Source organism: Lepidochelys kempii, chromosome 3 (assembly GCF_965140285.1).
Source record: "Lepidochelys kempii isolate rLepKem1 chromosome 3, rLepKem1.hap1, whole genome shotgun sequence".
In the NCBI taxonomy this organism is placed as follows: domain Eukaryota; kingdom Metazoa; phylum Chordata; order Testudines; family Cheloniidae; genus Lepidochelys; species Lepidochelys kempii.
In genome coordinates, this window is record NC_136382.1 from 202,258,716 (window position 1) to 202,285,385 (window position 26,670).

General features: G+C 42.1%; 2 protein-coding genes across 18 annotated transcripts in view; both read right to left on the reverse strand.

Annotated features, from left to right (window-relative positions):
* The window catches only part of PLCB4 (phospholipase C beta 4), a 326,044-nt gene that overhangs the window by 210,252 nt on the left and 89,122 nt on the right, over positions 1-26,670 (reverse strand). For 2 of the 17 annotated variants that reach the window (XM_073339645.2, XM_073339647.2), the window contains exon 3: positions 20,702-20,756. The exons of 13 other annotated variants lie outside the window; for them this stretch is intronic. The gene's annotated coding sequence lies outside the window, so the exon portion shown is untranslated. Of the gene's footprint in view, positions 1-20,701; positions 20,776-26,670 lie in introns of all 17 variants that reach the window. 2 more of the 17 variants (XM_073339644.2, XM_073339646.2) reach the window with 1 other exon arrangement.
* Positions 12,219-26,670, reverse strand: part of LOC140908856 (uncharacterized) — a 39,447-nt gene continuing 24,995 nt past the window's right edge. Inside the window, exon 3 of the mRNA XM_073336760.2 lies at positions 12,219-12,237. Coding sequence (XP_073192861.2) covers positions 12,219-12,237 — 19 coding nt within the window. The remainder of the gene's footprint in view (positions 12,238-26,670) is intronic.

The following is a 26,670-nucleotide window of genomic DNA, read 5'->3' on the forward strand; positions in this document are numbered from 1 at the left end:
AATTGCGGCCCATGTTGTGTGCATGCTTGTGGTTAACTATATCATCATGAATTAAAAGTGTGTTATTGATTTGACCAACCATGATGGACCACCAGTATCAGGTATCTGCCTACTGCAGTGAAACTTAATTTATTTGTCTTCCTTTTGTAAATTAGGGATTTTAAGTTTAAGCACCTACAAACTTCAATAATGCATATAACAGTATGCTGAATGCTGCTGATTGTAATACACATGCCACTACTGAAGTAATGTAAGGAATAGTTTGTGCTCATGGAACTATTTTGGGGCTTTACAAACTACTACTGTACATACTAATTATTTGTTAATTGGTAATAATTTATGGCTATTTGTAAATTTCATTATTATGCATTTAAGTGTTTAATATCGGATACGGATTTTTTATATACATTAAGCATTTGAATGTCTATATAGTAAAAAATGTACAAAAGTGTTAATGGTGTAGTTCAATTAAAAAAAAAACCCTTGCCAGTTTACCGGAGGACAGAACTTGTCAGACAAGATTAATAACTGATATGCCATGTACTGCATGGCATAGTTATTTCAGTTTATACTGCGTGCTTTCTGCACACAGCTGTAAGTTCCTTCACAATGCCTAAGTAAATGGACAGATGGACTAAGAACTAATACAAATAAGAAGGGGTTGGGCTGAATGCAATTCACCCATATTTCAACCTGAGAACAGGCCACCTTCCATAGTCACTAATCAAGCCTTCAGACTAGAATAAGAGAGAGTCCCTCTTCACCCACACACCCACCCAGCCCCCACATGTAGGGACACTCGATTTGAACAAGGCACTTCCCCCCCATACCAGCCAGTCTCCAACTGACCTCCTAAATTTTGGAGCCACGCAGCATGGTGAGTATAGGCTGTAATGCTTGGCGACTTCTCCCTCCGACCTCCCTGAACAGGGTTAGCGTTAGCACTAGGTGACACCCTCTGCACTCAGGGAATTTCACTCCTGAGACCTCAAACAAAGAAATGTTTAGATACATATCCAGGATCTTCTCGTTTACAAACGAATGACTGTGCTATCAACCGAGTAGGAATGATAACCAAAAAAGAGGATAAGTAAGCACGCATTCCCTACCTGTTTCTGAATATATGAGTATTAAATTTTAAAAGAAAATAAACAGAGGAAGTAAATGGAGAGATGCTTAGGTTTTAAGCCACCAAAGACAACATTAAAATCTGTCCGTGGTCTCCACTGTAACTTGTCAGCTATACAGTATGCTGCAAACTGAAATATATTGTTACTAAGCAAACTACTGGAGGAATTTTTCAGTGGAAGCGCTGCAGAGAAATTCCAGGCAGAGTAGTAAAGCAATTTCTGTAATGATGTGAACATACAATATTGGGATGATTGACTATTTGGAAGATTAATATGGAAGATGGCTTTAATCATAGCTGTGCTGGTACTGGATTTTTTTATTATTATTATTACATTCTTGAAAAATTCTTACAGATCCTGAGAGTTTTCATATGGCCAAAGTGTTTCTAGCCAGGAGAAGCTGTAATATACTGGACTTTAAATCACATCTTTTTAAACCATCTTATCCCTCTCCCCCTCCATCCCCACACACTTTAACTGTAATATGATGTTAGCAGTTGTCATTTCACGAACTGCTGGAGTTAGGGATTAACGCCTTACAGTGTTTAAAAACTGGAATTTCAAAATGCCTTCTAGCAGTAAAAGCATCAATTTCTAAAGAGGTTCACAACAACAGTTATAAAAAATCACGTCCAAACTGAAGTGAAGAAGAAAGATAGTATGTAAAACAATGAAATTTTAATGTCCAGTATCTGGCTACCTGCCAAGACTAGAGACGAATATGATATGCCAATGGAAATCTAAAAATCCTAGCCATTTGTTGGATATCGGATCTTGCAATTCCCACTGGTCCCTTGGCATTGCTCAGATTTATTGCTATTGGTCCAGAAGTGATGTACGAACTCCTGGAGCGAAGGCTAGTTTACTGTTAAATCTCTAGGGTGAAATTCTGGCTTAACTAAAGTCAATAGCAAAACTCCCATTGATTTCAATGGGGTCAGAAAGAAAAGGAGAACTTGTGGCACCTTAGAGATTAACCAATTTATTTGAGCATGAGCTTTCGTGAGCTACAGCTCACTTCACTGTAGCTCACGAAAGCTCATGCTCAAATAAATTGGTTAGTCTCTAAGGTGCCACAAGTACTCCTTTTCTTTTTGCGAATACAGACTAACACGGCTGTTACTCTGAAACATGAATGGGGTCAGAATTTATACCCTAGTATTTAAATTCAATATGCAATTTCATCCTAACCAGTAACAACATGAGAAGTTTGCATTCTTCACACAAAGCTACTTTCTAGACTGACTGGCTTGACTTTTCTTAGAACATTAACTCTTTGGGCCAGCAATTGTCTGTTACTCGGTGTTTGTATAAAGCCTAGCAGAGTGGAGTCCTGGATCCTGGTTGGTACTTCTGGATGCCCACTGTCAGTAATCCCATTATTCCTCAACTAAACCCAGAGGTTTGATATAGCATCTCCCTGAACACAGCACCCTGACGGAGATTATCTGGCTGTGTCTGAGAATGCTCTATGTTATTCCCCCCGATACACACACACACACACACCCCTTCTTTTAGACTGTCATAATCCAGGAATTATCCGTGCAACAAGTCTCCAGCTGCAAGATGGATCAAATTCCATGTAATCTAAAAATTTGCATGCTGCTTCCTGGCCCAGAAGACTGATTTCTTATCAGCAGAGTACACAGTCTTCAGGAGGAAAGAGCTAAATGAACTGACCCAGAGGTGGGTACGCCATTAGTAGCCTCTGGTGGAGAAGAGAGGAGACCCATAAAACTCCCACCTCACAAAGCAGAGTGAGCTCGCAAGAGCTTCCAACCATTGAGAGAGAGAGAGAACTTTGGGATTAAGGGTGCACATTTTGTCAGATATTTTTAAAATATATTTCATATCTTAAAACTTAAGTCCTGGTCTAACAGAAGATCAGGTAGGGGTCACCAATGAAGAGCTGGCTAAAGGAAGTCACTTCTGATTTAAAGAAGGAGAGTGCTTTGGGTGCCTGGCACAGCCTTCAGTTGCAGTTTGCGTTGACTGTCCCGAAAGAGTGCATTTGGTGCATTACCTGAAAACTCCTCTTTTCCTTTACCCCCCAGCCCATCCAGCTCGGCCACAGATTGTCATTCATGACGTCATATCAATCATGAGATTCCTTTGGAGCATGGCACCAGTGAAGAGGGGAATGAGTAAATGAGATGTTTAGTGACTAGCTCAGTTTTGCTTTTTGCAATTTTGTTTTTAAACCACCACCCCCCTCCCCCGCAACTTTAGACCATTTATTATTTTACACGTTAAGATGTAAAATGAGAAAAAAAAACTCCAAAACGATGCCTGTATAAGAAAGGTCTTACCTGACCCCACACTTCCAACCCTACAAGCTTGGTGTATGGCCCAGCAGAAGCTCGTCACGGATGTGGAATCAGCACTTACTACTAAAGATGGCATTGACTCCATTGGTTGGCTGGTCACATTAAAGGAAGGGTCTAACATTTTAAGGACTGAGGTCATGGCTCTTAAGAATCAGCCTCGAGGCGGCAGGGGTGCAGAGCTGCCACCCTGGGAAGAGCACTGGGAAGATCGTAGCTCAGGTAGAATGTGATTTATGCCTGAGAAGAGGGTGGGGATTAGAATGGAGGAGAATGCTCCTGCCCTTGCACGGAGTTTGTGCACAAATGGAGTGGAGACATAGACCCAACTTCTCTCTGACCCCCTCACAGCATCCCCATACACAGCCACATGTGGAGAAGTAGGGAGCCAGTGAAAATAGATAAGGGCTTCTCATAATCTAGCCCCAAATGTTATGGCTTGGCCTGCAGTTGTCAAATAAGCTAGTTCTCGTACGTGGAACTGAAATTAAGGGCTAGACTTCCAACTGGTGTGAAGGCAGCAGAATGGCACTGATTTACACCAGCTGAGGCTCTGGCCCTACATTCACAGTGGCAGAAAAATGGCTTAGAACTGCAAAGTGAATATTTAATAGAAATACAAAGTCATGACTGCTGCGATATCATGTTCATATGTGTGCTCTAACGTGTGAAACAAAAGACAAAATTATTTAGCACCAAATAAGTGTTTGGGTTTGTTTTTTAAAAGGTATTAGCTGAGAACAGCCAATGTGCTCGTGATGGCATAATATAATCAACAACAAAAGAAAATAATCACAAAAAATTAAGATGCATGTTCCACCATTAAATAAATGTCAGACTGAAGGAAGTTTCTTTTTTATAATTTCCTCTACATATTCTTGCTCTTTCACCACACAGTTCAGCAACAAAGAATACACTGACTTGCAAAACCAAAACATTACAGCTTGCCTCGCGAATGAGAAATTCTGAATAGTCGTATCTATTCTCTGCTTGTGATGGTGGGAATAAGGAATTTATCATTATGTCTTACATCAGAAACGTCTATTTTTCACTTCAGAATCCAATAAATTACGTACTATTATTTATTACTTCATTGCAACAAAAGGAAGGCTTTGTTTCTATCATTATTCCTTCTTATATGTCAAAATAATGAAGTCATAGAGTGACTAATATTTTTCAAGTGAAATTCTGTTTTCCCTCAACTTTATAATACAGTGCTTGGTGACTGATGCATTACTCTTCTACCTACCATTTATACAGATAATATTTTACGAGTATATAATGGTAAACGACAAGAAAATCCCAACAAGAGTTTGTTTTTATTCTCCAGATTGAGACCCAGTTCTCCTGCTTTTACAGTCTGCATAATCTCTTTGTTATTCTTGTCAAGATATAGACTACAGAGACAGCCCCAAACCTGCAAAATGTTTTGATAAAATTTTCAGTAAACATTTAAGTAACAGACACTCCTATACCGTGCTCAGACTTTGTTAGAATTATGTATTTTTTGTTTGTCAGTTCAGAACATAGGTCTGTAAATATGGATTTATACAAATTATTACTTATATTGATTGCCTTAACAGAGGACAGTAAACAGCTACGTGAACAGTGAAACAGCTACGTGACTTGGCATGGCCTCCATATTTTGGAATTGTAACATGAAGAGGTTCACTATCACACAGAGTGTATCCTGGTTTCTGGTTCCCTTTAGCACCTAACCAATGATTTATGAAAAGGCCAGATGCTGACTTCTTTGCAGCTAGTGCGCTGATAAGTCTAAAGCTTTGGTAACATCCCTCATTAGAACAAGTATATCCTGTTGAGATTTGGCTTCCCAGGGCAATGATAGATGTCTACCATGACAACACCATCTGAGATCAAAGACCTAGTACACCATGCTGTGGAGTTGCCTATCAGCAAGCTGTAATACAAAAAATCTCTGGTGGTTTGGACTTGTGCAATAAATGTTCACTTAAGTCACAGAAACATTGTATCATTTTAGATTTTAACCATAGTGATACACCTGCTTATACAATAACATACATGTGGCCCGCAAATACTTATTTAATGCTTCTTCTACAATTTAATAATGAGACACCCTACCAGTTATTTTACAGTCTCTGAATAGTGTAATACGGCCACATTTCTGTAATTCTTGTCTTTTAGCCTGAAGAGATTCAATCCTGGAAGGTCCTGAGCACCAGGACTTTGATCCAGTAAAGCACATGCATAACTTTAAGCGCTAAGTAGTCCCATGGATTGTACGCTCAGTCTTTAAAGAGAATGAATAACAATTATACAGTCATTAGTAGCTCAGTCCAGAAGTAATCATGAATGTGGCATTTTGGTCAAGAGCAGCTAGACTCATAGACTTAAAGGTCAGACGGGACCATCATGATCATCTAGTCAGACCTCCTGCACACTGCAGGCCACAGAACCTCGCTCACCTACTCCTGTAATAGACCCCTAACCTCTGGTTGAGTTACTGAAGTCCGCAAATCATGGATTAAAGATTTCAAGTTACAGAGAATCCACCACTTAGAGTAATTTAAATCTGCAAGGTCACCCATGCCCCATGCTGCAGAGGAAGGTGAAAAACCCTCAGGGTCTCTGCAAATCTGATCCAGGGGAAAATTCCTTCCTGACCCCAAATATAATGATCAATTAGACCCTGAGGATGTGGGAAAAACCCAGCAGCCAGACACCTGGGAAAGAATTCTCCGTAGTAACTCAGAGCCCTCACCATCTAGTGTCCCATCACCAGCTGTTGGAGATATTTGCTGCTAATAGCCACAGATTGGCTACATGCCATTTTAAGTAGTCCCATCATACCAGGCTCCCCCTCCTCCTACCAGGCTCCCCCTCCTCCTATCAGCATGGAGCAACTAGAAATTTTACCGATGTAAAATTTTACCCATGGATCAGTCATGCAAGTTGAGGTTGGGGCACATCTTGGTGAGAGCACTTTTTTGATGGTCCATCCTTGGGGCTGACTGATGGAACCTGAACATCCAGACAGTTCTGAGGGAGAATATGCTCCTCTAACAGAACTCACTATTGATGTCTTTTTATGCTACACTATCAATGAAGAGGCCTGTAAATATCCTCTTTTTCCCAGCTCCTTCCTCACAGGTCACCACCATGGGTTACAGAAAATGCACGAGGGATGAGGGGTAGAGCTCCTGTGGCAGAAATTTCCCATCAAATCTGAAGAACTGTGTCATATATTATTTTAAATCCTACAGCTGAACAGGTGGCAAGGAAGAGTTCCTTAGCTGCCATCCTAGCATCTGCTGAATCTCAATCAGCAGATGTGGTCCAAGGAGTGGACCGCCTGACTGATCCAGGTTATAACACCCACCAGGTGAAAGAAAGACGCTCCTAATGTGTTGATATTACATGCTTTTTTTTCCCAGAAACTCAATTATAGATTCAAGTATCAGAGGGGTAGCCGTGTTAGTCTGTATCCACAAAAACAATGAGGAGTCCAGTGTCACCTTAAAGCCTAACAGATTTATTTGGGCATAAGGTTTTGTGGGTAAAAAACCCACTTCTTCAGATGCATCTGGTGTGGTGCTCTCCACCTCCACGAGAGAATTTACTCATCACACAAAGTCAATTGGAATTTTGCCAATGACTTCACACCTGAGTGTGAGTTTCCCTGTTTTTATTCCTATTCCAAGTCTACAAGTGTAGGATGTCTCTAAAACCAACCAGCATTCAGGTTACCATCTATCACTTTTTGTACTGTCCACCATGCTATTTATTTAAATGGCATTGTCTTTGGAAGCTATACACGAAACTATGACAAAATGTTTTCACATGTACTTGGGATGGCAGTGTTTTTGCACCTGAAGCCTTTTTATGAATAAGAGTTCAGTACATAAATCAATGTATATCACATACATACCCATGAAAAAATATATAATCTCACTATAGTCAGTGGTAACCAACTCTGATTAAAACTGAAACAGACAGTTTGAAGAAACTGATGACTCAAGACCATATTCTACGTATGAAAAAGCCAGAGACATTTTATGCAAAGATCAAAGGTAGAATAAAGTTCTAGTATCATCGTTTGTCCATGACATAACACGTTTTCCATATCAGCATTAAGATCTAATTTTGAAAAGGTCTTAGCTTCACTGAATTTGCTGGGGATGATGTCATAGAATCATAGGATTGGAAGGGACCTCAAGAGGTCATCTAGTCCAACCCCCTGCTCAAAGCAGGACCAATCCCCAATTTTTGCCCCAGATTCCTAAATGGCCCCCTCAAGGATTAAACCCACAACCCTGGGTTTAGCAGGCCCATGCTCAAACCACTGAGCTATCCCTCCCCGAAGAGGTTCTATGTCACTGCATGGAACCTACAGGCATGCACATGAATGAATTAAAATAGTACACAACGGAAAATAAATATCAAGTAAAATAAGGAAGATGACTACTGCAGATTGCGCTAAGAGATTAATGTGTAAATGGCCAAATACACACAGTAAACCACATGGCCTAAATGTATTGCCTAAACTGGCAAAAATTGGATTCAATTCAATGGGAGAGTTTTGCCCAAACAGAGACTTAAAGATTAGGCTCTTTATTAAAATGACGAATGTTATTCAGCAGCTAAATGGTCTAACGAATTTTTAATCAATGAATTAAATCACATTTAAATCTTATGTTTATCTTATTTCCGTTTGTAACCATTATCACTAAATGTCATCAAAAACTTTAAGGAGGTTTGCTGTTTACTATTACTTTCCCTACAAACTCACACATTAGTGCCGAGGTGCTGGAACTAGGGGTGCTGCTGCACCCCCTGGCTTGATGGGGTTTCCATCATACACCCCTGTCTTAGTGCATACTGTGCGGCTATTGCAGTTGTGAAGTGTAAGCCTACAAGGGCACCAGGCATGGTAGCAGTGATGGAGATCATGAAAGCATTCTGAATTGCCCTATTTAAAAAATGAGCCTATGCTACATGGAGGTTACTTACTGTAACTGGAGGTTCTTAGAGGCTTGTGGTCCCTGCCTGTATTCCACAGTTGGGTTCACATGCGCAGCATGTGCCCAAGTTGGGCATTTCAACACACTAGTGTACGTTGACCCACAAATGCACACAGCAGCTCTCATCATGCACCCGACTGAGGGTATCAGAGGCAGTGCAGGTTGACACCACTCCAGTTAGAACATAAGAACGGCCATACTGGGTCAAATCAAAGGTCCATCTAGCCCAGTAACCTGTCTTCCGGCAGTGGCCAATGCCAGGTGCCTCAGAGGGAACAAACAGAACAGGTAATCATCAAGTGATCCATCCCCAGGCGTCCATTTCCAGCTTCTGGCAAACAGAGGCTAGGGACACCATCCCTGCCCATCCTGGCTAATAGCCATTGATGGACCTATCCTCCATGAAAGTATCTAGTTATTTTTTTAACTATTTTATTTATTTAGCGTGTGCATAGTCGTCCAGCCAAGCGATGGCATCTTCAGTGGCATGATGCAGTTCTTCTGGGCCACCGCTGAACCGAGTCAGCCGGCATTCCTCGACAATGTGCGTCATTGTCTGTGTCGCACCACAGCTGCACAAAGGGCTGTCATGAAGGCCCCAGCGATACTGGTTGGCTGCACAGAGACCTTGGCTGGTCTGGAACCTGTTCAACAGGGACCACTGGCGATGGGCAGGGGAAAACCAGGCAGGCAAATTGTGGGATCAGCAACAAGGGCCTGGTTGGGGATCACAACAGATATCCATTCCTATCACCAGAATGTTTTCGTCCTAACATCCTGGCGTGGTGGACGAGACCATAATGGGTGACGAGACGGCAGACGTGCAGATGGTGGTTTAAAAAGGTCATTGTAGCCGGACACCTACTTTAAGTTGCCAGAGCACCTTTGGAGAAACAGGTGTGAAGACAAGTGAGGAATGAATGGCGTATGTTTAAACGTGTACACCAGATCAGAAGCTGCCCAGAACCATTCACTGTAACAGAGCTGGAACAGACACTGGATAGCATCAAGTGTGGAACAGCTGAGGGCTATGACACCATATCTCCAGAATTCCTGAGAAACCTTGGCCCCCGTGCTCGACTTTGGCTTGTTAAATTCTTCACCGGGGTCATCAGTGAAGGCAGGCTACCAAAGATATGGTGCATTGCAAAAGTCATTGGCCTCCTAAAGCCTGGAAAGGACCCAAGTAAAGCATCAAGCTATTGTCCCATATCATTATTGTTGGTGTGCTTCAAGGCACTGGAGCACTTGGTCCTACAGCGCATATTACCCAACATGGAGAGAATTTTGATCCTTGACCAAGCTGGCTTTCGCCGAGGCCGTAGTACATGTGACCAAGTACTCGCGCTGACCACATCTGTTGAAAATGGCTTCCAGAGAAACTTGAAAACAGGTGCTGTTTTCATCGATCTAACAGCGGCGTATGATACGGTATGGCACACTGGCCTGCTCGTGAAGGTATCGCGAGTCCTGCTACATTTGATCACAGGCATCATTGAACTGATCCTCTGCGATAGGCAGTTTACAGTCCATATGGGGGAGAAGACAAGTGCTTGGAGACGACACAGCAATGGGTTACCCCAGGGCTCTGTGCTTTCTCCAACCCTGTTCAACCTTTACATCAGTGACCTGCGAACAATGGAATCACGAAAGTTCATTTACGCAGACGGCATCTGTTGTGGTACCCAGACCTGGACGTTTCACAAGCTTGATGCCACCTTAAACCGGGACACGATAAAGTTCGCTGAGTACCGTAAGACTTGGCACCTCCAGCAACAACATTGCAAGTCCAGTTCTGAAGGAACTCAAATGCGAAATTGCAGAACTCCAATTCCTTCAGAACTCCAATGTTGTTTCTGGATGTTAGCTGGACTCCACTTTCAGCCTACGCTCTATTTAAGGAAGTTTTTTCTTTATGAGTATACATAGTTCATCACTGTCAGAGGCTGAACTCTCTGCAAATGGAAGCACATGGTTTTGTTTTAGTAAATCTATTGATGGTTAAAATTCCTTATTCCATTGAGCAGGCGGGCAGCCTTTTGCCTTAAGAAAAACACACCTGTGAGCAAAACCTTTTTAACTTGTCCTCCTTCACATTATCACTATTCAAGTCCAAATTTTACACAGCCTTCTGGAGCCCACAAACCTCAACAGGCCAAACAAGCTAAACGTGCCCTCGGCAGCTCAAAAAGCGGGGAAAAATAAATCCCTGGGGCAAGAAGCAAAGGGGTCCCGTTAATAAATGATCCTGGGACACCTTCTACCTCTTCCCTCTCCCCAGCCTTTCCCAGTGGGACGACTCGGAGTGCAGGAGTAGCTGGAGCTGCAGTAACTCTCCTGGGTGGCTGCAGAGGCCGAAGGACAAGGAGAGAACACCAGCCGCTGCGAAACAAACCTTTGCTTCGGTCCCTCTCCACTTCTACCCAATATCCTGCCAGCAGGGAAGCCTCCTGCTACAATCAAATCAAGGATGGAGGAGGTGGGCTCTACTCTGCATCACCTAGCTGGGGATGGGGCTGTCTCCACTACCTTGACTTGCCACTGGGGACACAGTCTCCAAGGAACCCTTCCTCCTTTGAGGACCTCTGCTCATGAGTGAAGCTGTCAACTGGGATATTTTTCATGGGCCTGAAGAGTCCCTTTAAGATTCTTCCCTGGGTGGCACCTCGGGAGGTGAGAGGAGAGGCACATCAGCATGCTCGCTAAGATCACCTCTACTGTCACTTCCAAGGGCATGACTGTGTTATACAGCAGTTGAGCTGAGCACAATCAGCGATTTCTGCCTTTGGAGAGGGGACAGCATAGGCCAGGGGTGGGCAAACTTTTGGGCCCAAGGGTCACATCTGAGTGGGGAAACTGCATGGAGGGCCATGAATGTAGAGCTGGGGAAGGGGGTTGGGGAGTGGGAGGGAGTGTGGAGTGCAGGAGGGGGCTCAGGGCAGGGGGTTGGCGTGCAGAGAAGGCTCAGGGCAGGGAGTTGGAGACTCATGGAAGGGGCTGCGGAGTGCAGGAGGGGGCTTAGGGCAGGGGGTTGGGGTGCAGGAGCGGTGCAGGGTGTGGGAGGGGGCTCAGGGCAGGGAGTTGAGGTGCAGGAGGGGTTCAGGGTGTGGCAAGAGGCGTGGGCTCTGGGGTGGCAGCGGCGCATAGCGGGGCTAAAGCAGGCTCCCTGCCTGCCCTGGTCCCGCATCGCTCCCGGAAGCGGCAGGTACCATGTCCCTGTGGTCCCTGGAGGAGTGGGGGACAGATGGCTCCATGCATTGTGCTCGCCTGTGGGTACTTCCCCTGAAGCTCCCATTGGCTGTGGTTCCCCATTCCCAGCCAATGGAAGCTGTGGGGGAGGTGCCTGCAGGCGAGGGCAGCACACATAACCCTCTGCCTCCTCCTGCCCCCCTCCCGCCCCGGGGCAGCAGGGACATGGTGTCAGCCGCTTCTGGGAGCAGTGCAGGGCCAGGGCAGGCAGGGAGCCTGTGGGAGCCTGCCTTAACCCCCCTGCGCCATAGGGCTGGCAATCCCACCGGCCATTTGCCCACCCCTGGCATAGGCACTTGCATGTAGCCTCTCTCACCTTTATGCAGCCCCATCAGAAGGCAAGAGTTCCCTGCTATAGGATAAGGAGTATCCGTCGTGGCTATGCAGCCCAAAAGGGCAACTTCAGACTGGGCAGGATCTTTTCTCTTGTAAGTCTGTTAGATAAAGCCTTCAAGAGCTTTAAAGCAACTTTAATATTGTAATTCTGACTCAGAAGTTTTTGCTTACTATTGTTATAACGGGCTTCTATAACTGAAAGAGAAAAAAAACAGAAATGTTCAGTTTCTTTACTTGGTGCATTGAACAGCGGTGAATCACTCCAGTCCCGATCCTGCAAAGACTTTTACTCATATGAGTCATCTCATTGTGTGAAGCGACTCAAGAATGTGAGTAAGTAATTGCAGCATTGAGACCTTTGCCATTTTCACCTGTTTGTGTGGGTTTTTCTTCCATGCAGCAACAGGGATGGGGAAAACAATAGAAAACAAAAGGAAAACGGGACTTTGAAATGATTTCGAGTCAATGGTGTCCTTTTAAATGACCTACTCTTCTAATCACGGGTAGAGTGCTGAATTGTCATCTCTTATTGACATAAGGTCCAGAATCTATGAAGGAGTCAGCTAATTGGACGTGGATGTGGGTAACATCGATTCATGCTGCAGAGGTGGTGATGGCTAATAGTGATGGATTGCAAAGTGATGCCAGCTGAAAGTTCACTGCTTATGAGGCTTCCTGAATACATTTGTATTAAAGTATGACGGATAAAAGTCGGGCATGATGTTAAACACATTCAGACATTTTTCTTTTTGAACATTAAATGACATAACATACATACGGATTGGGCAGAATTAATTTGTTTATTCAATTCTGTATTTTAAAAAATGTAAAAAGATGGGTACAGATTCAAAAATGAAAGCAAGCGAGGCTAATCCACAGTGATTCATATAAATGACCATTTTAATTCTTTCTGATCTGCAACTGAAATGTGTTGCATGTCAGATTCTACAACAAATCTGAAACAGAAATATGCTCTGGATAGAAATAATGCACATAAATGTCTGTTTAGATTTTTGGCAGAGAACTGCATGGCTGTATGACCTATAGACATGTCTACTGTGGTACATAAAGGAAGCAATTACAAAAGTAGTGTCAAGACACTTAAATTAATTTTTCTGTAAAATTCTGATTTTTCTTTTCCTTACGGAAAACAATGTTATAGGGATAAAACTTATGTGGTTCTATAGAAACTGACCTAAAATGCTACAGAATTTATTGGAGAATGATAGTTCGTATAGTTTGTATAGTTTCCCCCCATTTTATACAATTATATAGTAGGAATATAATTCTTAAATTCTCTAGGATGGTTCAAAAATCAAAAGTCTATCACTGTCTGGAAAAGTCTAATGATGTTTAATAAAGTGTTGACAAAACAAAACCTATGTCAAATGTAAAGCAAAATAGGCTTTATATGGAGCATTCTGGGACACCAAAGAGAGTCAGGAAGTTCAGTTTAAAAAAATCAGATTTTTGTAGGGAAAAAATGTTTTGTAAACTCAAAATAAAAAATGTTGATGAAAGGGTTGATTTAAGTAAAAGGGATATGTAAGCTGTTTTCCATATGGATTTTAATTTAACCCCTCGCACTGTTACAATGTTACTGTACTTTGTTACTGAATGAGGCCTTGTCTTCACTAAAAAGTTGTACAACTTTAACTCTACCATTCTAGTTAAAGAAATACAATCTCCCTCGTGTGGATGCAGTTGTAAAGGAGCTTCACACCACTATAAAGATATATAAGACACCTTTATATAGGTAAAACTGTGTCCACACTGGGGTTTGTATCACTCAGGGCTTGTCTACACTGGCAAGTTTCTGCGCTGTAAAGCCGGTTTTTGCACTCAAACTGCAGAGGTGTACACACTGTCCAGCCGCTTTGTGCACAGAAACTCCTCAGCTAAGTGCCACAAAAAAAACCACCTCAACGAGAGTCGTAAGGCTATTTGGGCAGAGGCTCCAGCGCTCTATTGCCAGCGTAGACACTTGACTGCTTTCTGTGCTGTAATTGGTCTCCAGAGCTGTCCCCTAATGCCTCAAGTGACTGCTCTGCTCATTGTTTTGAACTCTGCCATGGAGACCTGCGCTCCTCCCCTTTCAAACCACTGTTTCTAACAGCCGTTGTGTGCTGTGTTGATTTGCCCCGGGACACAAAGCAAACCACTAATGTGGAATGCTCCTGCTGTTGAACAAAGAGAGGGGGGTGGGTGTGCACACGCGATTGCTGTGCAGAGAGCCCAGGGAGGGAGGCGGGGGCTGATGTCGGGGTTTCCCCCTTCCCCAGGACTGGTTGCTTCCTGCCGCTGTCTGAACTTACAAGACAGCATGCTGACACACACTCTGTCCCCCCAAAATACTTGTGGCTCAGAAAATTGCCAGTGTAGACATACCCTCAATAAATAATCACATCCCTAACTGATCTAAATACACTGGTACAACTTTCGAGTGGAGGCCAGGCCTGAGAAATAACATCAAAATGGACTAGAAATCAAAATGAATCTGATTAGAAAAATTCTCTTTTCCAAGCAGAGCTGAAGTGCACACCGCAAACAAACAGAACCAACGGTGAAAAATTAAATTGATTTTTAAAATGGTTCCGCTTAAATGCTGTTAAATATTATTAGTAAAATTAGGTAAGGAAAAATGTTTTGGTTTTACAATAGGATTCTTAACCAGTGCCCCTTTCATACATCTTCCCAATTAAAAATAAAACAGAACAAGAGTGAATGTATGTAATGCAAAGAAATCACACTAAAAGCTCAGCTAAATGTAACAGAAGCCTAATCAGTTTCATTCTGAAATAACTATTGATCAGTGATAAATCAGTCCACTCTAAGAACTAAAACCTCGCAGACTGTGCAAGGGAGTGAGGGTGGTGTTGAAATGTCTTCTAGAGAGGGTGAAATGACACTCTCTTCCCTTTCCCCAGGCTATCCAGAACCCAACTGCCAGCTCCAAAGGCACTGCTGCAGACCACAAGTTGTTTTAAACAGCCCCAACTGCCACACCCTCTACACAGGGGAATTCTGCCAAAGGATCATAAACACCCACTGCTTTGGCTGCTGCAGACTCTCTGAAGCGGAGGGCATTTCATTATCGTCACAAGTCATTATCCTCAAATATAACTTGTCTTGTAGTAAACATCTTGAAATGATCTATTTGCTCATATCGTTCTATCTTCTGATCCTCATCCTCCCACATCTCCCCACCTATCATTTTGATCCTCAGCTACTGTGCCTTGTCTGTCAGCAGGTCCCAGTCCTACATTAAGAACCACATGGGTGCTGCCAGGACAGTTCTAAATTCAGGATCAGGGCCACAGATATCAAGCTCTTTGAAGTAGAGTCTGTTGCCGCCTTTGTGTTCGTACAACTCCCCAGCACAGTGGGGCCCTGATCAGAGTGTAGCTTTGGGTGCTACTGTAATACTAATGAACATTGCTTTCTCAATCTAGATTTCTACACTGCACTCACCACGGTATTATCATTCGTTTTTTCCAGGTCTTCCCACTGCCTGGCTTCTGAAAGCAGCAGAAGTTCCAAAAGCATTCATTTAGGTGCAGTAACAGCAGATATTTTACATTTTGATTACCAAGGAAATGCAATCAGATTGCAGGGAGTAGTTATCTGTCTGCTAAATTTGTGCATCTTCTAGTGAATAGTCTCTTCTGCTGCACAGATGAAAGGAAATGTTACACTCAGAGACACCTGGAAAAAAGCTATACTACAGCTCAATAAAACAATGAAAGCCTCCTGATAAATGGTCTCAGTGACCTATCAAAAATTCTTTTTGAGTAATGATTAAAAGAAAAACAAAGGCAGAAAGACAGCCTGACATACCTCATTCTGCTTGACATACATTCCCTACAAGACAGCAAAATGCAGTGAAAGAATGGCTAGGGATACATTTTACACTCTGACACAAAACTCCCCTTTTTTATAAATAAAATCAGTAGAGTAACCAGGTCATTAAATCCAGTTCTGTTCTATATCCACTACCTAGAATCGCAGAACAGCTCCAGTCATGTTAATTTTGTAAGTAAATTTCATTTTTTCTTAAATAAAGGGGTCAAAGGTAGAAATGTAATCAGGAAATACCATCTTTATCATCATCAGCTAACACAGGCCCATGTATATGGATCCCTGCGCTCATATGAAGCTCATATGGGGCCACAGGCTAATTCAGCACAATGGATGACTAATAAGAACGGCCCTACTGCGTTAGACCAATGGTCCATCCAGCCCAGTATGCGGTCTCTAACAGTGGCCAGTGCCAGATGCTTCAGAGGGAATGAACGGAACAGGGCAATTATCAAGTGGTCCATCACCTCTTGTTCAGTCCCAGTTTCTGGTAGTCGGAGGTGTAGGGCTGCCCAAAGAATGGGGTTGCATCTCTGATCATCTTGGCTAATAGCCACTGATGGACCTATCCTCCATGACCTTATCTAATGCATTTTTGAACCCATTTATACTTTAGGCCTACACAAACATCTCATGGAAATGAGTTCCACAGGCGGATTGTGCAAAGAAGTATTTCTCTTTGTTTGTTTTAAACTTGCTGCCTATTAATTTCATTGGGTGAGCCCTAGTTCTTGAGTTAAGTGAAGGGGTAAATAACATTTCCCTACCCACTTCCTTCACACCAGTCATGATTTTATATATCTCTATCATATTGCCCCCTTAGTCATCTCTTTTCAAAGCTGAAAAGTCCCAGACTTTTTAATCTCCCTTTTTATGGAAGCTGTTCCATACCCCCTAAAATTTTCATTGCCCTTCTCTGTACCTTTTCCAGTTCTAATATATTTTTCTAGATGAGGCAACCAGATCTGCATGCAGTATTCAAAGTGTGGATGTACCATGGAGTTATACAGTGGCATTAGGATATTTTCTCTTATTATCTATCCTCATTCCTAATGGTCCGAACATTCTGTTAGCTTTACTGACTGTCACTGAACATTAAGGAGATGTTTTCAGAGAACTATTCACTATGACTCCAAGATCTCTTTCATGAATGGTAAGAGCTAATTTAGACCCTACCATTTTCTATATTTAGTTGAGATTATTTTTCCACTGTGCATTACTTTGCACTTATCAACTTTGAATTTCATCTGCCATTTTGTCACCCAGTCATCTAGTTTAGTGAAATCCCTTTGTAACTCTTCACAGTCAGCTTTGGACTTAACTGAGTAATTTTGTAACGTCTGCAAATTTTGACCCCCTTTTCCAGATCATTTATAAATGTTGAACAGTACAGGTTCCAATACAGATCCTTGGGGGACCCTCATATTTACCTCTCTCCACTGTGAAAACTGACCATTCATTCCTAACCTTGTTTCCTATCTTTTAACCGGTTACTGATCTATGAGAGGACCTTCTCTCTTCTCCCATGACAGCTTAGTTTGCTTAGGAGCCTTTGGTGTGAGACCTTGCAAAAGGTTTTCCAAAAGTCCAAGTATACTATCAACCGGATCACCCTTTTCCACATGTTTGTTGACATCCTCAGAGAATTCAAATAGTTTGGCGAGGCATGATTTCCCTTTACAGAAGACACATTGACACTTCCCTAATATACCCTGTTTATCTAGGTGTCTGATCATTTTGTTCTTTACTACAGATTCAACCAATCTGCCTGATATTGAAGTTAGACTTACCAGCCTGTAACTGCCTCTCTCACATAAAGATGGGGGTGGGGGAAGGGGGAATCTACCATGACTAGAAATTTGCTACTGCAGTACATCCTGCCCTTTGCATTGCAAGATAGTCAGCACTGGAGAAAGGACAGGCAGTACGGTTTCAAATACAAGTACAAACCAGAGATGCATGGGTAAATACATCAGAAACCCTGCAGATCTTCTCCCCATTCTGACTGTGGCACGCTCCTTTGGCCTCCCATCTTACTAATCGCAACATGGCTGGGCTGCTGTTGGACTCCCAACAGCAGCTACACTCAGTCCCTCACAAAGCACATTGCTTTATGGGAGGCGACATGCACTGGGGGCTAATCCCCAATTCCTCGCCTTCTGTACTCCTCGGCGCTACACTTTCCTCGAGTTGCACCAGATACATATTGTGGATGACCTAATGCAATAGTTCTCAACCCGCAGCCCACAGGCTGCTTGCTGCCCAATCAGCACACAGCTGCAGCCTATGTGACATCCTCAGGGACACACAGGTAGTGTTTATATACTGTGTGGATGCAGCCCACATAACACAGAGCTGCATGTTTGTCTCATGATGATAAATAGGTTTAGGGGGGAGGGATAGCTCAGTGGTTTGAGCATTAGCCTGCTAAACCCAGGGTTGCGAGTTCAATCCTTGAGGGGGCCATTTAGGAATCTGGGGCAAAAATTGGGAATTGGTCCTGCTTTAAGCAGGGGGTTGGACTAGATGATCTCCTTAGGTCCCTTCCAACCCTGATATGATTCTAACCACTGGCCTAATGGTATGATACAGTCTAACTACAGTTCTCTTCCAATGACTTCTGTGGGTTTTCTTGACCATAATTTAGGTCCAGCACTCCCTTGTGTGCCATATAAACAGAGGAAACATATGGCCTTTCAGTTATTTGCAGTGCCACTTTACCCTACTGTACAGGCGGCATTATAGTATACTCAATGAAGATCTAGATAGAACAAATATATCCAGGTGCGAAAACAAAAAATATAATTTTTAACCAAAATTATTTCAATGGAAAACCAAAACTTTAGTTCATAACATTCAAATGTTTACAGAAGACATGGGACAGTGTCACCAGAAAGAGACTATTCTTTTCCTTATGCAGAAATTGCCTACAGCAATTAACTCCCAAACCTCAAGGCTCCTGACACAATCAGACTAGAGTTAAAATGCATACACAGAGGTGCTCCAGTGCAAGGAAACCATTTATTATTGTTTACTTTAAAATATGACACCTGAAACATGGCTTGGAGGGGTGGAAGGGGCTGAATAAGTTCCACATAAGCACTCAAGTTTTGTTTATCAGAATCTGTTATGCCTGCAAAAACTGGTCTGATAAATCTGTGAATCATAATGCTTACTTTCATAGAACGCCTTTCATCTGAGGTTCTCAAAGTGCTTGGAAAACATTAATTAGGTCTCAAATCACCTCTGTAAAGGAAGCATTATTCTCTTTCTACAGAAGGGGAAGGTGAGGTGCAGACAGGTGAAATGATTTGTTCAAGGTCACTGCAGCGTGGAGCAACACAGACTTGTGCAAGCAGGGCTCCCGGTAGCATGCTAAAAACAGCGGGGTGGATACTGCTGCACGAGTAAGGATAGCCACCCTAGCTGATAAGCAGGCAACCGGGTAGGTCCGAGCTGACCGTGGCTAATCTGAGCCACCACTGGTGCTCCATCGTCCATGCTGTTATTTCTAGTGTGCTATTTCAAGCCCCGCTATGGCACGTCTCTCTGCCCAGGCTGGGAGGCTTGCTAACAGCTTTGGTGTAGACCTAGGCCAAAAAAGGGTCTGATCCTGAAAGATGCTGAGAAGCCCCTCCCAGCTGCAGTGCTAGAAAGAGCATTCAAGAGCCCTAACTCCTATGCCCTAAGCCGCTCACATGAATGCTTTGCCCATTTGGGTTTTGGTCATGGAGGGAAACCAAGACAAATGGATACTCAAAGAGGAAAAACTAGGGCTTGTGGGAAGAGTGGTTTTCAACCTCATAGAAGATTTGCTTCAAGTTTTTGATGGCCATTTGGATCGTTTCTGCTTACATCCCAACTGGTTCACCCAGATAAAACTGTTCGTTAAAGCTAAAGCAAACCCTCGCTGCCATAATTAAATGTTGTGCCTGGAAGGCCGGCACATCTTACAACCTCGAAGGTTTAAAAATCTCGCTTTCGGTACTGATTACTTAAACCACTTTTACAAAATGGCCCTGGAATAAATCTCGTTCAAAACTGATTAAATCTGTACGGAGATAAGTGGGAGTTGTAGCATACAATCATATTCCATTTTTCCTGTGGATATTTATACGTTCTTAAGGGCAGCTTTCAATTCTGAAAAGTAGGACGTTACTTGTCAAGCCTCCTCTAAGCTTAAATCATAAACTTCCCATTTTTGCCGTCAGTCAATTGTGTTGACATACCACACACATGAAAATCAAACAGGTGTATTCGCAGTAATCAGGGTGGATAAAAATCAACGATTTTTTTTTTTAATTTTTAATCAGATTTTTTTTTATTTAAATCGGATTTTTCTGATAAAATGCTTTTTGAGGAAAAAACCTATCTAAAGATAGTTTTAATTAAGATACATTATAGCTCAAAGATACCTCATCATGGAATAGGGATTATAAATTCTAATTCTACAGTGTGAGACAATATATTCATGTCATGTTTAAGAAAAGTTTTGTAAATGAGTTCCAATAGTTCAGGGATTAGGGACCCAATCTTATGGGGTTCCAGGGGCTTCTGTATAGATTATTTAGGTTCATCTTTCTACCTACCCAATGAGACTCAGTGCTCAGTGTAGAAGATACCATCAGAGATGCTTAGTTTTCCAGTTCTCAAACTGTGGATTTGTGCCTCCAGAGGTAACATGCTTGTTAACAGCAAAAATGGTTTTAAATAAATAAATTTAATATATAGTGGTGAGAAATAACAGACCACAACTCTATTGTCCCTCTGCAAATTTGTGTACACAGCGTCAATCCCTTACCTCTCTCTAGAAGTGGAAAGTTTCAAGAAGTTCAATTGTTGGGGCTGGAATAGATCTGGACAAGGAAAAGAAGTCTGGAGATAAATGTGAGAAGAGAGGGACATATGCTTGTTTTGTTAAAATATTATATTTTGCTGTTGAAGAAAACAATCCAGAATATATAACACTGTTTTAGTTAAATAAAACAATTTAAAATGTCTGTCTGGTGATATTCTCTTCCTAATACAGCATGGCAAGAAAATCCTCGAAATATTAATAATTAACCTGTTGAACTGGAGATAGTTCACCTCCCAATGACTTCATAAATATCTGCTTCAATTACCTTTGGTAAATGAGAACCAAACAATCATTCATTTTCTGATATAGCTGTAAAACTAATCTGAAAAGTTTTCTACATAAATCACTGTTTAAAAATGTAGTGTGTCTTCTAAAAATGAAACCTACATCTATCTCTGAGTTGTGAAGAATATGTATTAAGGTTATAACAACCAACAAGAATGCACTTTTATGTAGAAAGCCATGATTAAATCGAGTCTTCCTGATTAGTGATTTAAATCAAACCCACCCTGGCAGTAATTTTATCTTTTATATACAATCCCACCCAGTTCTGCATGGCTAATGATAGACACCGTTACAGAAGTGAGAAGAGGACGTGAGGTAACAAAGTTACAAAAGAGCTTTGTGTCCTAAGAATGGAAGTGCAAATCATAAAGACGTCTGAAGCATTTTAAAAATTAAATAATCACTGTGCCGTTTATTTCACTTCAGTGTCCTAGCATTAATCATGGACTATACGCACACACCATGTCCAGCAGAATACTTACATACACCTGAGACCAGATTTACAAAAAAGCTTCGGGCCAGATTTCCAAGTGGTCAGCAGCACCCACAACTCGAGACAGATTTTCAAGACAGCTCAGCTCACACTGAAGCGCCTAAATAAGGCCCAGGTTTTCACAAATACTCAGCAACCAGCAGCTCCCACTGTGATACCCACTGCCAGATTTTCAAAAGAGCCCAGCACATTTCTCTTCTGAAAATCTCCACTTACTTTTGGAGCTTTGGAACCGAGCTCTTTTGAAAATCTCGCCCATGAGCATGTCTCAAACACATATCAGGCCTGATTCAGATCTCAGTTATACTGATGCAAATCAGGAGTAACTCCACTGTCACTGAGTTACATCAGCGTCACTGAGATCTGAATCAGGTACCACACTGGGAAAAGCCTTCCCTGTTTCTTATGTAAAGGCATCAGTAATCAACTACTGGATGTTCTTCCTTTGTTTAGGACATTCCATGTTCTGAAACAGTTCAGGACAGTTAATATTAATCAGATTATGGATATGCTGTTTTTCATATTAAAAAATCTTTTCTGTGCTCCAGTACCATGAATCTCTTATCTGTTGAAGGGTTTTTACTTACTAATTCTACAGAATGGCTTTTCTTGCAAAGGCTGAAGAACTGTCAAACAAATTATCTGCATTTTAAAAATATGAACAAAGCAATTAAAGCTTTTAGAAAAGGAAACAGCCTCTCAAACATTACTAATTGGAAGTTAAACCTGTGGGTACACCAACACCATAAGAACAATCATTAGATTAAATCAACAAATGAGGAAGACACAGACCTGTTAGGCTGAAATTTCACCCAGGGGCTAGGGAGCCTTCTACAGTCCCTACCAGCAGAAATGCCCAGAAGTGGAATGCAGCGGAGGCAGGAGGTGCTGAGGGTGCAGCTGAGATACAAACCCACCTTACATGGGCCACCTTAAAGACTTCCTGGGCACTAGCTGGGGTGGGGGGAAAGTAAAGGTATAGCCACTGCGCCCAAAACCACCTTATGCAGATCCAGAGGCCACAAACTGATAGGAGGAAAAAACAGAAGTTCTAGCCCCCCACAGTCCAGTCCAGGGGATGGTAGAGCAGCTGAGGAGGTGCTGCACATTTGGCCTGCTGCCTGCCTACCGAATGGTGAGCCTCTCTGTTCCAAAAGGATAGCTCCTCCTTGGAAAAGGTCAGAGGCGCCAGGTCAGTAAAGTGCTCATTATTAATAATATTTGTAGTATCATAGCACCTAGGAGCCCACTGCGCTAGTGCTGTACAAACACAGAACAAAGACAGTCCCTTGAGTACATGCCTAATCTCAGCCAGTGAATAGTCTCCTTGAGGTCGAAGAGGATGCTCAGATGTTTGAAGTCTGCCAGATTTCAACACCCTTGACAATTGGGAAGCCAAGGTAGGGGAGTAAATATCCTTTACTGGGCCATCTTCTGTTGGTGAAAGAGACAAGCTTTTGAGCTACACAGAGCTCTTCTTCAGGTCACTAATTGGGAGCAGAATACTGGATTTGACATGACCTAGCTGCCTTTTCCAGAGTCAGTGTCTATGTGCATAGTCAACCACAGAACCACCACATCCCTGCATTTAGCTGCCTGGAATGCTCTGCCAGTTGGAATAGATCGGAGACCAAACTTATTTTCACTTCTGTCCCAATTACAGGTTTGGATCCTGTTCTTCAGAGGTGAAAGGCTAAAGTTTTTCCCCACCCTGCATTTTTAATATACAGCAACTATTATCATTACATTGGCAAAACCATGTATTTCATCGCAATCAATCAAGTGGGGAATACTGAAGCAGTGAAAAAGAGTAAGGAGTGAAAACACTCTGCCACAAAAGCTTCACTTATAATCACAGAAGGTTTTACCAATTCCATCCAGAATACTCTAGGGGACAAGAGAAGCTATAACAGATTTTCTTGGCCTCTTACCTAGCATTTTACTGATCATACGGTAAAGGCATGACACTTCTGTACTAGACACTTTTAAGTGGAGGTTAAGTGGAAGTTAAAACTACGTTCTGTGTATAAAACGACAGTAAAGAAATAAGTGATACATAATTTAAGTGCTCAATCAAACAAAGACAGTTCTTTTTGAAATAACTTATTTTCTTTTATTCATAAGGGTTTTTTATACAATCTGTAACAGTCTTTGTAAACAGGAATTAAAATTCTGACAGCAACATGATTTCCTAGTTGGCAGAATTTTCCGTCTATATTTTTTCTTTTTAATTCCTGTATTCTTTTTTACTGTTGGGTAAAATAACCCCTTGAAAGTTAATGCATCTCCCATTCCGCAGTTAATAAAAAAGATAATAAAAACTGAATGCTGCTGTTCCCCAACCACAGTAGAGTTATCTATTTGTTGTTATTTTCTAAAATGGATGCAAATTATACTCCAAGGTCAATGCAGCCATGCAGGGGGGAATTTACACTACGGGTTCCATTTTATGAACTTCAGAACTGTTTCTCCTCAGATTTCCTGTTGGAATGGATAAAACTGTGCTAAATTCTTAGTCCAATTATGCAGTCACTGCTTTCACATTTTGCAGAGTGTATATTTCAAAGGGTTGAGGGGATATATAGAGAGAAAGGAGAAGGTGGAGACCGCTAATAAAGGGAAAGAACTGCCTCGAAACGCAGAACTCAGGCCAGTTTGAAAAGAAAGGTGGGGAAACAGCAACGATTACTTCAGAGTATCAGAGGGGTAGCCGTGTTAGTCTGGATCTGTAAAAGCAGCAAAGAGTCCTGTGGCACCTTCTAGACTAACAGATGTATTGGAGCATGAGCTTTCGTGGGTGAATCCCCACTTTGTTGGATGCATGTAGTGGAAATTTCCAGAGGCAAGTATAAATTATGCAAGCAAATATGCAAGCAATTATTTCAGAATGAACAAGCTATTGTGTGGCTTTGTTATCAGTTTAACATTATTATAGGGGTATAATGGCAGCCTCATTTAGACTTAGATACATCTATTTAAGGGGGAAATTATGTAAATGCATATTCTTGTATCTATTTTGTTGAAAATATGTTGGGGAAGGGAGAACTGGAATGACCTCCATGATCAACTTGATAGGATCAGAGGTAATAAAGCTAATACCTGGGAATCAATTTTTGTTCTCAGTTGCTCCCAAGCAACCCCAACCCGGCATAAGGACAAAGCCTTCAGCAAGTTTTTAACTTGGCTCATCGATACATGAATGTGTTAAAATTCAGTTGATAATGGCGGCCAGGGGGGGGGGGGGAGGGGAGGGACCAAAGAACACGTTAAAAACCCTTTGGACATAGCTTTCCTGAACTCATCTACTGGACAACCCACCAGTACTACTTGTTCAGAGTCTTTCAGATTTCAAGAAATTGAAGGTAGGTGGTGTTAACTGTATAAATGATCCTTTAAAATTCTTTCTGGCAACTCAAGACCCAATTTTCTGATCATAATACAGGTTTTTACTGTTGTCTACAAACAGATCAGGGATTCATTTTCATATAAAGAGCTCTAAATACACCATCCATAACTAATGTACTTCATGATAAACTAAGGGCCTAATCCTACAGAAACGTTACACACATGAGAAGCCCCAATTAATTAATTAAATCAGCCTGAGCCACTCTGCAGCAATCCCTTTGGCAACCTAGAAGCATTAGTAATGGACATCAAAGAGCGTTCTGTCCACTCTTAACGGCTGAAGGGAGAGTAGATTTGACTGAAGGAAAGGGATGAAAACTAGAAGGCAGAATAGTGGTTCTTCTCTGGAGGGTGACTTTCTGGCTTCAATGAAATCTATGGAAGGTTTGCCATTGGCTAAAATGGAGCCAGGATTTCACCCTGAAAGTATCATATTGCAAAAATATATGTGTGTATTATACATAGGATGCCATATTTGCAAAAGCTGTTTCATGTGTTACAGTCCACATACCAGAAAGGGGCCACATTTATATTAGTTCACGAATGAGTCAATAGATGATCTCTTGCGAGACCAGCATGTAAGAGGTATGCTACTTAGACGCATTCATGTAGAAATGGATTTTTGTTCCACAAGGAGAAATAATACTTTTGGGATGCTGGTGATTTACGAATGTACCTTTTTATGACTATCTACTGGCAAAGCTACAATAAGAGGTGTTCCATTTTCTTCCAACAGGCTTATTGGTATTTATGCACCTAACTCTCATTGATTTCAATAGGAGTTAGGCCCCTAAATACCTTTGAGGATCTGGGTCATTGTTACTGGTTTTGATAAAGGACTACATTAGCTTTGTTGGCATGCCTGGCAGCAAATAATACATCTCCCACAATAATACATCTACTTGAGACAGTGAGTGGTTGTTTAACATTCACTGAAACCTGGCCAAAAAAAAAAACAAAAAAACCAATCCACAGCTCACAGAACACTAGGCTTCTTGACGCGATGCAGAGACCCTGTCCCTAGTTACCAGCAGCTGGCCTGCTAGACAAACTGTAATCTTTCTCTGTGTTCCCTTTTCTTCTCTCTGCTTTCACTACAATTTTCCAAGACTTAGCACATGCTTAACTTCATGCATATGAGTGGTGTCACTGAAGGCAACAGAACTACTTGGTATGTGTACATTAAGCACATGCACAAGTCTTTCCAGGATTGGGGCCAATATCTGCAATAGCCCAGCTCTCAAAGCAACTTCCCCTCTCCCTTCCTAGCCATGCATAAGTGCAATAAAAATAAATAAATAAAATAAAAAACCCAACAGACTGGGTCCTGAAATGTGAGGTGGTGCGGGGTTTCAATCACTTCGCTGTTTCCTCCGAGTCAAAAATACTGCAGCAACAGGGTTTTTAATCAAGTTATTTTAGCACTTCATAGCTAAGCCAAGAAGCACAGAGAAACATGTGGACATTTCTCAGACAAAGGCTTGGTTATACACAACCTTGGTGCTACACACCCCACGTGGCAGAAAATCATGGGGTCCATGGCGTGCGTGGTCCCATGCTCCTTCTGTTGCTGTATCTGAGTGATCACACTTTTAAATACATAGATCACAGGTGACACTAATGTCCTAACACTAGCCTTCCACCCCTCCCTGCAAAAAACACTGCAAAGTTGCAGAAAGCTATGCACTTTCAAAAACTAACCAAAAGACTGGACGTACTCACGACGCTG